Source organism: Lonchura striata, chromosome 12, assembly GCF_050655825.1.
Source record: "Lonchura striata isolate lonStrDom1 chromosome 12, ASM5065582v1, whole genome shotgun sequence".
NCBI lineage: Eukaryota > Metazoa > Chordata > Aves > Passeriformes > Estrildidae > Lonchura > Lonchura striata.
In genome coordinates, this window is record NC_140714.1 from 5,612,553 (window position 1) to 5,625,182 (window position 12,630).

The 12,630-nt window shown below is 38.8% G+C and overlaps 1 protein-coding gene across 2 annotated transcripts in view; it reads left to right on the forward strand.

Annotated features, from left to right (window-relative positions):
- Nucleotides 1-12,211, forward strand: part of SUCLG2 (succinate-CoA ligase GDP-forming subunit beta) — a 112,765-nt gene extending 100,554 nt beyond the window's left edge. For both annotated transcript variants that reach the window (XM_085590324.1, XM_021550959.3), the window contains 2 exons: nucleotides 2,944-3,064; nucleotides 10,300-12,211. In XM_085590324.1, coding sequence (XP_085446450.1) covers nucleotides 2,944-3,064; nucleotides 10,300-10,415 — 237 coding nt within the window. In that variant the 3' untranslated portion in view covers nucleotides 10,416-12,211. The remainder of the gene's footprint in view (nucleotides 1-2,943; nucleotides 3,065-10,299) is intronic.
- Nucleotides 12,212-12,630: the final 419 nt, after the last annotated feature.

Genomic DNA, 12,630 nt, shown 5'->3' on the forward strand with positions numbered 1-12,630 from the left:
AGATATAACTATCTATAAATATATGTATTTTCATATATAGAGAAAATACTCTCTGAGTCTGCATAGCTGTTCATACAGCACTTAGGAGCTGTGGGATTACTGCCTATTCCAATATTTGCAAAGATTTAACACCAAATCTAACATGAAGACAGTTTCCATTCCTTTGGCTTCCCAGCATTGGTGCTGAGGCCTGGGAGACTGTGGGGTTTTACCAACACTGGTGGTGATATTTCCGTGCCATTGTGGATTCCCTTATTTCTCCAGAGGAATCCATAATCAGTTGTAAGTACATTTTTTTGGGGATTTCACATCTGTCAGTTGTTTTGCTGCATTAAAAAGGCTTGACCCATGGATATGCTACTATCTTTTGTTTCCTTAGCAATGTTGCTGAAATGCAAAAAAAAAATTTATAAGGCATTCTGGTAGGTAAAAATGGTTATTAGAATAATAATGCTGTTTAGTGACCTGTCTTGTATGCAGGCAGTTTGCCCTCTCCTTGATATGTCTGATAGTCCATAGGCATTAGATGCTGAGCATGTGGATATATAATGGCTCTGATATGCTACAGGAGGTTTATTTTTCTCACAGATTTAAGTAATACAGAGACAGTGCATTCTCTGTGCACATGAAACACTGAAAACCTCTTCATCCATCCACCGTGTCTGAATGCTAAAGTTCTTTCAGCTGGAAATGCAGGATCTATCAGGCTACAGAAGCATGTATAAACAATGTTCACAGATTTCAGCAGAGTTGAAGTGAATCTCAGCATCATTTGAACTGATCTTCTGGCTTATTTGGAAGATTACAATAAAACCCAAGATCGAATTCCCTACCTGATTCAGTTTCTTATTGATTGAATCCTTTTAGACTCCTCTCTAATTTAACAGTGTATTTTTATTAAAGCCAAGCACACAAACATCAATTATCCAAGCTGCATCTAATTTCCTCCTTCATTTTTTTTTTTCCCTTTTGCTGCCAATGGATTAGAAGACATGATTAGAATTCAGCTTGAAAGCTGAAAAGCAGATCCCTAAATGAAAAAGTCTGTGCTAGGAATTAAAATATCTGTAGCGGGCATAAAATCCTCCTCCTTATCTCTAATAATGTAAACACACTTGGTTAAGTTGATCTGTCACATGTCTGCTGCAATGTCCCTGAATTAGGAGGATGTACTAGAAAGGGTGGAGAGCTTTTTGTGGTGTGTGCCACTGCTAGAATCCATCACCAGGATGTTTTAACACCAAAGTGTTTGGCATTGAGAGGTCTCTGCCACAAGGGTTAATGGGATAAGAGTGGAAAGGGCTCTGTTTTCCCTCTTAGGTTTTATCTCCTAACACCAGGAATGTTTGTGTGTGCACAAGCAATGGTACAAGGCAGAGAAGGGGTCTTCTATGGTTTTAGTCTTGGTAGCTTCTACAGAGTTAAGGATTTTGTAACACAAAGGTGAAATAAAAAACTGCAATGGCATCACCAACTGAAAATCCAGAAAACCCTTAACTGCTAAATGCATGCATTTAATGTGAATATAAGGAAGAGTTATAAAATCAACTAAATTGTGTGTTCTTGTTTGACTGGGTTATAAATTTCCTTCTGGTGCCTGTGCTCTGCCTGGGATGAGGAAGCCATGCCATGAGCCACACAGAGGCTCCATGAACTCAAAATGCACTGGATCATCTTTTGAGCAACCTGGTCTGGTGAAAGGTGTCCCTGTCTTATGGGAAGTAAAGCATTTGTTGAGGTGTTTTGTTTTCCTTTTGCACTGTGGGTGGCAGTGTTACTGCCAGTGCTGAGCTGTGTGAGTGCACATCACAGGAGTGAATTGTCACATTCTGTCAGTGGAGAGATGTAAAACCTGATTGTGCAGAGCTATAAACGTGGGTGGCCTCAGGGAGTTTTCCTGGTGCTGGTATGAGCCTGGCTACCTGGAGCAGGGCAGTGAATCCCTTCCTGGGGTGCAGTGAGTTGAGCATAATTGCAGCTGACATCCTGCACCAGTGCAATGCAGTGATATTTCATTCCTTCACACCTAATCCCTTCTTTAGCCTCTCGGGTTCTGAGTCAACACAATTCTGGAAAAGCTCGTTTGTGACACCCAGTGAAGCTTCTTGTACAGCACCCCAAATGTTGTGGGGTGGAATTCCCCAGGGTGGGATGAGGAGCAGCAGGGTTGCACCCCTATGGTGTCCCCAGCATGGTTGGGAGACTGCAGTATGGGCTTGGGTTGATATTCTGCTGCCTTACCAAGTGGAAAGAAACCATATTAATGTATTTTATGTATTGATGTCTTGTATGTTGTGAAGGGAAATTTAATTGTGAATCGGGTGGAGAAATTGCACTTTCCAGAAACTGATGAATTGCAGTTTTTTGAGGTTATCAGTTAACCTGTTGTAATGAATGCTCTTCATTACATGCCTCTCCTTGTTAATTAGAAGGGATTTTTACTCCTCTTTATCAAGTCAGGGCAAGTTTATTACCTTTTCCTCTGTCGTGTTTGTGATAAAGTGAAGATCCAGATTGTTTTGTGAAGTGTCCACATGAATATTTCATTGCATGTACATCACCCATTCATGCCCTGTGTGTTCTGAGCTCCAACCTCTGATGATTACTCAATACACTTTTAAAACAATCAAACTATAGGTTGTATAAGGTATTTTTATAGGTAGAAATTCCCCCCCCGTTTTTTTTTTTTTTTGGAAATACTTTAATTATGACATTAATTACTATGCCAGTTTAGACCAAGACAATTAATCACTGCTGTGCACTGGAGCAGCAATAGACTGAGGCTCAAGTTCTGTGAGTGCAGAGGTGAAGCTTGTACCTTCCATAAATCAGAATCTGCCTGACAGAGAGGAATTGGTATCCTGGTTTGGATCTTTATTTTAAAAACAAAGTCAAAACATAACCATTCCCCCACTCAATTCCTCCTTGGTTTCTTTCCTACAGGTTGAAGCAATCCTTGTAAACATATTTGGTGGGATTGTGAACTGTGCCATCATAGCCAATGGTATCACCAAAGCCTGCCAAGAGCTCGAGCTGAAAGTACCTCTGGTGGTCAGACTGGAAGGTGAGTTCTGCTGGATTCAGACAAAATCATCCCCCAGGTTCTCAGTAATTCACTCAGAATTTCTTCTTCTCCTGAACATATTGCACAATAAGAACATGTCCAATTCTTCAGCCATAGCACAACCTGAAGCCAATAATCTCATATTTCTGCATTTATGGACTCTGATGATACTGGAAGCAATGAAAGTTTGCAATGGAAGCATTATGAGTTTGCTTGTAAGATTTGCAATGCAAATAGGAATTATTTTGATGCAAGTTTGTGTTTACTGGAATGTACTTCTTTTTCACTTTTTTTTACTGAAAGCAATTCCATTATTGCTAAACCTGCAGCAAAATATAGTTGTTTTAAATTTACACCTGTGTCAATTAAAAGATGTTAGAAACAGTATTTTTGAGACAGAAAGTACTGTAACATGTTCCTCAGTTCAGCTAAAATCCAATAAAAACCAGAAGATTTGGTAATGGTAAGGATTATTTTTTTCTTTAGTGCATCCAGCATTGTTTCACAAGAAACAAAAAAGCTATAGAGAGGGGAGGACAAGCACTCTTTGGTAGTTACAGACTTTAATAGCAGTGAGTGTGGAGTTCTGTCTGTAATTTCTGAGAAGTGCCTGGAGGAGGGAGAACCTTCTGCCACTGAGTGAGAAGTGCCTTGATTGCAATCAGCACACAACCCTGGTAAGCTGAAAATATTTCTTCCTGGCCTAGTAGGTTTGGAAAACAAAGGGATTTTTGGGTGAGTTTTAAGGGCTCGTACTCCAAACCCTCCATATTCATGTTTGTGTGTGTGTAAAGAGCATAAAATGTCCTGTCACTCTGCATTGGTGATGAAAGGAGGAAATGCATCCCCTTATGCACCTGAGATGCAATACTGAGGTGGTTTTCACACTGTGCTAGAAGGGAGAGGAAAGCATGTTCTGAGTACATCAGGCTTTTTACTTCTCAAAAATTACCCTCACCAGGATTCCTGAGGGTGCAGAGTGCCCATGGAGCCCTTTGGGCAGAGGGATGCTCCTTTTGAGTTTCAGGAGAAAGCAGAGCCTTCCCCTCCCTCATCCTCATGCTGCACTGCACGTGCTGGCAGGGATTCTGCTGTGGTGAGTGCAGGGAAGTTTAAATACCCTAAGATGGATTTTAGAAATAAATGGTGAAAATTTTCTTTGCATGGCGCAGCACCAGTCAACACCTTAAGAGACTGAGTAAAAAGTTTAATATGGATGAAGGAGAGACTGATGGATGTTGCTTAGAAGCAGGAAAGTTTCATTATATAAAATCTCATTGTTTATCAGCTCTAGGCAATGTTGTTTCACTTTTTGTCATAGCAAAAAAACTTTTCCTGTCTTCCACAGCTGGGAAAAAGTTTATCTGTCAGATCTGTGAGACTTCTCAACTGTTTTAAGTGCTGCTTTTTAAATGAAGATATTGCAAAAACCATTAGTTTTTCCTATGAGCAAGATGTTTCTGTTGTGATATTTGAAACTGTTATAAAAGAAACGAGAAGAGCAACTTGGTCATTTTAAACTGCAGTCTGCTGGGTCTGCCACTGTGTTTGCTTGGCCTTTCTCCTGTAATTTTGGTAATTCCATGACTGTACAGAAGTAAGAGTGAAAGCCCTGCAGAGGTGCCAGTTCCTCTTGTGCCTGTGGCCTTTGAGTCATTTACTGCTCGACCCACAGGGATCAAAGCTGAATTTTCAGAGTGTCAAATACAGGCTGAGATGCAAACATCATTGGGTTACCATCTTCCCAGCACTACTCCCTCTTTATTACAGCTGTGATAATGTTTCTCCTAGACTGCTTGCTGACTCTGGAAATGGCAGCACCACATTTTCTTTAGGAAGCTCTCTCCCAGTATAATACAGCCAACTCCCACTTTTATCTTTACCTCAAAAGTTTTTTTAATTCCTCCTCTCATTCATCATGTTCATCCTAAACAAAGAGCTATGATGTTTATAACCTTCAGATGTTGTATTTTGGAACTGTTAGCAAGTCACTGCTGTTTTCTCTGCCTCCTTAATCACGTAACCAAGCAATACATGTGTGTTTGGTCCTTTTAATCTTTCCTCAGAAATCAGTCCCTCTGGATCCTTAATCATCTTCATTGTTCTTTGAACTCACACCAGGTTATTTAAACTTATAAGGATTTTGAATTAATTATGAATACTGTGGAAGTAATAAGACTACCCAAGACTTTTTAAAACATCACTGATTACATTTTACAGTTCAAAAGGAGGAAAAGGAGCAAGCACTCTTTTGGGTTTCCATTTTTAACATTTTCCCAGCATAAGGTTTGTGATTATTCCCATAAATCTAACAGATTTGTGACCTGCACTTAAAAGACTCTTTGCCCACATGCACTGTGCTACAAGTGTCTTGATGACTAGAGTTTTAATCAGTCAAATCTGTCTTGATTTAGTAGGATTCTGTGGACAAATCTTTGTTCTCAGTTGTATAATAATTACAAGCCGTTTTACCAGTGGATAAAGAAAGGATTACTCTGCTCTTTGAAAATGGTAACTTTATAATTACATATGTTTGCTTGCCTTATCAGTAAAGAACTCACCAGCTGAGACACAGGATTATTGTTTAAAAAGCTCATGGACAAATGGAGAAACCACATATTCCAGATTTCATCTTCTACAGATAGAAAAGTAACTGCTGCTGGGTTTATGCAGGATTTTTTCCCTTTTAAAATATAATACACTTCACTTAAGTTTTGTGAAAACTGACTAGGAGTGCTGAAGGGAAGCCAAGCTTCACTTCTCATTTATGTAGCTCATAGTTAGATGAAAAGAGGGAAGAATAAAACAGAATTGTGAGTTAGATATCTGCTTCCTATGCTGGAAATTTTACATCCTCTCTCTTTCAAAAAATGAATTCTCTCCTTCTCTCGTCATAGGGCAAGAAGGACTGGGAGGAATCATAACTACTTAATATGTGAAAATTCAGATAGAAACAAGTTGCTTTTTATTCACATGTCTGAATGCAATTTTTTTATATTTTTCATTCATGTGATCAGTGATCTTGTGTGTTCTTCAGATCTGAAACATTCTAGTATCTTCAGAAATCTTTTACACACAATTGAAATTTTGCTCCAGCTTGTGTATCTTGTTTGCAGGTATAGTTTAGTATGTGTGCCTGATTTTTTGATTTTTAGTATCCCAAATTGCCTGTCAAGAGAGAAGAATGGGATGTTGCAAAGTCACACAACTTCATTCAGATCAGCCTATTCAGACATCTTGGGTTTAAACATTCAGCACAAATTCAAATGTGCCCTTCCCTGTTAGGATGTAAACATGAGGCAGAGGGAGAGATTAAAATATTCTTTGGGGAAAGTTTAAGTTAGGAAAGGGAAAATGGAGTGGGCAGAATACTTTAATTGTCTTTTACAGGTAGGTAGTAGAAGTTGGTTTATTCTTGACTGCAGAGCCAACAGGTGTGAGATGTGCAAGCCACCAAAACTCTAATTAGTGACCTGTACCTAAAGGTCACTAATTAGAGCTTGGCACCGGCCAAACCTCAAATCCAATGTTGAAGGTTAACTAGGGATGAACTTCAGACCTGATTCTCCAAGAGCTGTCTCTGGGACATGAGAGGCCACGAGTTTCCAGGCTGTGGGAAGACAGGAGAGCATTGCTGGATCCCTGCTGGGGCAGATTTGGCTCAGTGCACTCAGCAGTGCAGCAGGCAAAGCTGGACCTTGCCAGGGATTCTAACACAGGCACAACCTGCTCATGTCACTAATAATAACTGACATTCTGCATTTGGTGACTTTTTTTTGTCATAGCAAAATGTTTTGGGTCAATCAGAGTATTTTTATATTATTCATCTCTTTGTTAGCACATAGCAAATGTATATAACTGTGTCTTATCCCCTTATAGCTTATTTACCTGAAAAGTCAGCAATGGCATTATGAAATGCAGAATCCTGCATCCTCTCTAAGCATCAGCATTAAGCAGTGACCATTTATCCTGCTCCTGATGGGTTTATGGCAGGCCAGGTGAAAAGGGAACTTCATCCAAATCCTGCATGTGGAGTGTGACTGGGTGTGTTTTTATTTGTTTGATCTTCATTCAGCCTCTCACAGGGTGTGCTGGTGTGGCCTTACCACTGGTAGAGACATGCTTAGGCAGAATATTTATTATTAGGATTCTTTCGGTAATGAGTTAAATACGTTTGCTTTGCTACTGGTAGCAGAGATTTCAAGTCCACAGAAGTGTAAATGTGAGGTTGCATTTACACAGACTGAGAGGCTGTTCCAGCAGCCAGGTTTTCACAGGAGGATGTTTAGATTACAAAGCCTGAAGGTACATGCCCATAAAATTGCATCTTTCCAGGTTTTTTATGGAGTGTTGTTGACAGTAATATATGTCAGAAGACAAAAGCTTCTAATTAGAAAGCCATTCTCTTCATAGAATCCAGTTAAAAAAAACAAAAAACAAAACCAAAAAAAAAAAAAAAAAACCACACCAAAACCCCCAAACAATAAAACCTAGCAACAACAAAAGCCCCACAGCCTCCAGCCCTGTGAATTTTCACCTTTTCTAAGTTGGCTGCAGGGTAGGTGAAGGGCAGGTTATTCTGATAGCCTGGGATTCTGTTTACAGTTCTCTGACACCATCCAGTGGCAGGAGGTTAATGCTGGCATAGTGGGATTCTTTATTTGTTTATTTTAACATCTGTTGCAACAAGATGGTATTCTTTGTAGATTCCTAAATGTTTCCAGTGCTTTTGGAATGTTTAATTTTAAATCTTTTACCTCTGCTTTTAGCAGGGATCATTATAATTTCCATATTCTCCACATAGCTAAAATACTTAATCACAATGAGATAAAAGGCTATCACAAAAAAAAAAAAAAAAAAAAAAAAAAGAGAATTACAGCAAAGGAAGTGCTTGCTGAAAATTGTGTTTATTTGTATGGCCTGCCTATAAAAGTGTTTTATATATGAAATAGAAAATGTATTTGTACACTTTTGACTGCAGTGAGGCTTTTTTTTCAGCTTTCATCATTTCATTTCCCTGCATAAACTCCCCCTCCCTTCTCAGGGACCTGTGTTTTGTATTGATTTTGTAATGCATGTTAGACAAGTGGTGTGGAGAGCAATCAATGCAGTGCAGAACAGATCCAATGCATTGTTCCCTCTCTGACCCGTTAGTGAATTAATATTGGCCACTTAGTGAAGAGCAAAAGTTACTTTTAAATACATGGCTATCACAAACACCACAATATTCTTTTCCGTGTGGGAAAATTTCCAGGAAAATTTCCCTCTTCCCATTTTTTTCTCCTCATAACACTTTGTCCTGTAGAATCCTATTAGAGAGATTAGTACATTCTTGACTATTTAAAATGTGTGTCACACTTATATCTAAATAAAAGACAAAACCTTTAAGGCATGTTGGGTATCATTGTACAAATGTGAGGGACTCCAAAGAAAACAGAACCTTGGGAATGGCTCCTGCCTCCCCTGTGCAGTGCTGGGCTGACAAGTAGCAGCCTCCACATTATATTATATAGGATACTTGCACAAAAATCAAATATGCTCCTTTTTTTGCCCACAATATTGGTTTGTTTTTGGTTTTTTTTTCTGTAGAAAAAGTTCTGTACAGTTCTGGGTGTTACTAAGCAACCAAATCCCCCTTCTGTCAAAGATTTCAGATGCCTTTGACCTTGCCACACAAACCCTGCAGCGTGTCCCCTGCACGGGGATGGGAAGCACGACCTGTTCTGCAGAGGGAGCAGATGGGTCCCACATTCCTCTTCCTGCTCCTGCCTCTCCCATCACAAAGTGCTGTGACAAGGATGCCTTTGGTCCCCTTTCAACTCCAAGAGTGGCAATCCTGACTCGAGCACGCTGATGAAACAGGCTTTTGAAATGCTCTGCTTCTGTGGTACCATTTCAGATGGTTTATGAAGTCTGATTAAAAAAAAAAAAAAAATTGAAAAGTCATCCTCTAAAATGAGCATTCTGGAAGTTGCACAGTAAATAGTATGCTTCTTGCTTGGTTAATAATTAAGGGTATAATTAGTGTATAGCTCCAAATATAATTAAAATTCATTTTGCTGGGTCTAGGAATTACAAAGTAATTAAGCATTTTGGCATGGCAAATGATCAAGGAACATGACATGGAGGAGGAGGAGGAGGATAGAAATGCTTCTAAAGAGATCAGCTCAGGGTTCTTGTGCTTGTGACTGGTGTGTGACCCCAAAGTGTGGATTCTGCTTCCTCAGCAGGATATCTGACTCCAGGTTCTGTGGTGCAGAGCATAGCAGTGACCAAAAGTGTCACTTGGATTTGCTGCAGAAAGCTCTGGAGAATTCAGATTTTCTGTTAGTTTTCCAAAAAGAATGAGACAGAGTAAATGGGAAGGTGATGCTCTTGCCTTTTAGACAAGGAAAGTGGGGAAAATGTATTTTCCTGAAATATCTTTTGCAGCTTCAGATTTTTTTCCTTTCCTTTGCATTAGTCTATTGACTGAAATTGAGCTTTTTCCATACAAACTGGAGCCCTTGTGCTGTGTAATCATATTTTCTACTTGAGGTAGGGTAGACATAGCACTCAGGGACATGGTTTATTGGTGGACTTGGCAGTGCTGGGTTTCCAGTCATACTTGAAGATCTTAAGGGTCTTTTCCAACCTAAATGTTTCTGTGATTATAATAATTTAGCACAGCAGCAGAGGAGGAATTGGTGTCATGCTGAATTACTTCAGAGACCTTTGTATTCCCTGTTTTTAGTAAAAATGCAAAAACATATTCATGAGCAGCTTAAACCTGGTTAAATATTCAGGATTATCCGAATCTTTGCCTTTCAACAGCTCATTTGCCAGCCTTCAGTTATCACAGGTGAATTTTAGTTCTTGTTGACTCGCTGGTTAGCTGTAGCTGACTGTGGCTAATAAATGCCTTAAAAAGAGCCTGGCACATGATCCCATTACCCATCCTGCTGGATGTGCCTGCTGGCTCTGACCAGGGGATGCTGCACTGACCCTGGAATCTTCACCCAGCCCCTGTTGTGCACACAAGTGCCACCATCAGATTGCATTGTCTGCCACAATTGTCACTGGAATTAAGAGCTCCTTTTGCTCAGCTCAGTCTCAGGCACTCATTTCAGCTGTTGCTGAACTGAAATGATGTGCAGTTTGAGGCATTACCTGATTTTTCAGAGACATGCTAGGAGATGTTCTTTTATTCATTAGTATTAATTACTAATTCTAGTCAGTGTTTTGTGTTTTTTTAGGAACCAATGTCCACGAAGCTCAGCGGATTCTGAGTGAAAGTGGACTCCCCATCACATCTGCCAATGACCTTGAGGATGCAGCAAAGAAGGCAGTGGCAAGTGTGGCCAAAAAATAACTCCTTGAATGTCATTCTCATGGAAAGTACTTCTGCATCATTCCTGCTGTTGTTCCAGAGGATGAATGGAGTTCTCCTAAGCAGAGATCAGGCTTGGGGGAATTAACTGGAGATACCTGACCAACCCAGGCCATAGTTTGCAAGTTGGGCTTCAGAAATTTTGCAGCTAAAATCTTCAAAAGTTTGTATGTCTTTGTCTAATTTTGGTGATTTTGTTAGTCACAACTGTAATTTGGTCTCTCCTTTCAAAATTGTCACTGTTAAACTCACAGTGAGAAATTCTGTCTCAAAAATTGACTTCTGTCAAGAGAATTGTTCTTTTAGTAAACACTTTTAGGTCACCTATTTCACAATATTTTCATTTGTGTTTTTATATTGTAAAGAGTCAGCAAACTAACAGTGGGTTTATATTTTTTACGGACTTTTGCAATAATGTAAAAAGCTGTGCTTACAATCCTATTTTTATTCAAATGAATGATGTTTATTTTCTTTTTTTTGGACGTCACTGGTTTTGCCTTAAGATGATTCTCTTTTGCTGATGCCAATGGATACCTCACAATAGGAAAAGGGACTGAGTAGTTGGTAATGAAAGGAACTCCCACTCTTGCCATGCCTATAAACCATTGAAATGTGATTCATTTATTTTCTAGTTTTTGGAAACACCCTTCTGTACTTCCAGGTGTAGCAATGCCATCCAGGGGGCTCCAGGAGGAGGTTTCTGCCACTAAGGAAATGGCTGCTAACTTTTAAAAATATCCTCTTCTGTGAGAATGTCACTGCTGTGAGGTTTTAAAGATGAGAAGCTGAAGCAGTTTTCTCTCAGGAGCATGGAGAATTCTTCAGCTGATTTAACTTCCAACAACCATTTCTAATTTATTTGGAATAAAACACAAATTAACTTCTCCATTTTGAAAGTATTTGACTTCTCAGGCATCAATAAAAGTATGTATAAGAAAAAAAACCCTAAGTTTCAGTACTCAGATATTGACCAAGATTAATTTTGATTATATACTCTTTTTAGCAGTCAAAATTCAAGCTGTTAGTTACACAAATCATTCATTCAGGGAACAGAAGGCAATAGTGAAGATCTTGTGTAACTAAAGAACTTTGTGCAAATTTCACTCTGCCCAGGAATTATGTGCTGAAAATCATCAATAAATTTGAACAGTGAACAAATGAGGGGATATTATGATCTGGACTTGTAAATGGGCAGAAATATAAAAATTTGTGAAATAAATTCCTAATTGTGATTTTTTTTTTTTTTGAGCAGCTCTAATCAATACCATGTTCTGCTTAGAAAAATGTAAATAAATTTTTCTTGACATTTCCATTAAAACTGTTACATTCAAAATGAATAATCTGCACCAATCTTTGGCTCCTGACACAAATAGTGCAGATGGGTTGCTATCATCAATTCCTGCAGGTTTTTTCTTCTCCATTCCTTTCTCTACATATTGCTCATGATAAAAATGTGTGACCATTAGAACAGCAATAAATATGCCTCTAGGTCTGTAGCTATTGACAGAATGAAGGAGAAGGGTATCCTTAGCAGCTTTCTTGAAGGTGCATAAAAGCCACACTGATCTGAAGGAAGAAATGTTTACCTCACCACAATAAATAAGAGTCAGACTCTATTTTGTATATTTTAATACTGGAAAGTGAAGATTCTGTGGAAGAACTGTTTGTGCAATGTTGTCACACACACTGTGTCCCTAATTCTGGTCTCAAAACCATCCACTGTGCAAAGATTAATACTGTGTATACCATTTTGTCAAATAAATGTAAAAATGAACATGTTTATTGACTTTGTCTTTTCTATAAAATAGAAAAATGTTTAATTTGCCTGTACTCTTCCATTCAGCATTTTGTGACAGTGGGTGAAATCAAATGCATTGAAATTTAGTTTCAATTGGGTGATACTCTTATACTCCAACATATTTGCCTTTTATCTAAAAATGTCTTTATAAAATGTTTTTATCATTTTGGCTTTATATATATTTTCTTGTATGTAGGCCAATGACAGTACATACAAGTTTTATTCCTCTTAAGCCACATACAGAATGGAACAGTATCATTTTAATTTTTCAGATGTAAAATGGAAATTTCCCTAAGTTCTGGTTTGGTAAATTTGAAGGTTTGGTATTTCACAGGCACTGTGCACTGGCTGTAACCAGAGCTTCACTGTGGTGCTGTGGACTGGTTTGTTTTATTTGTA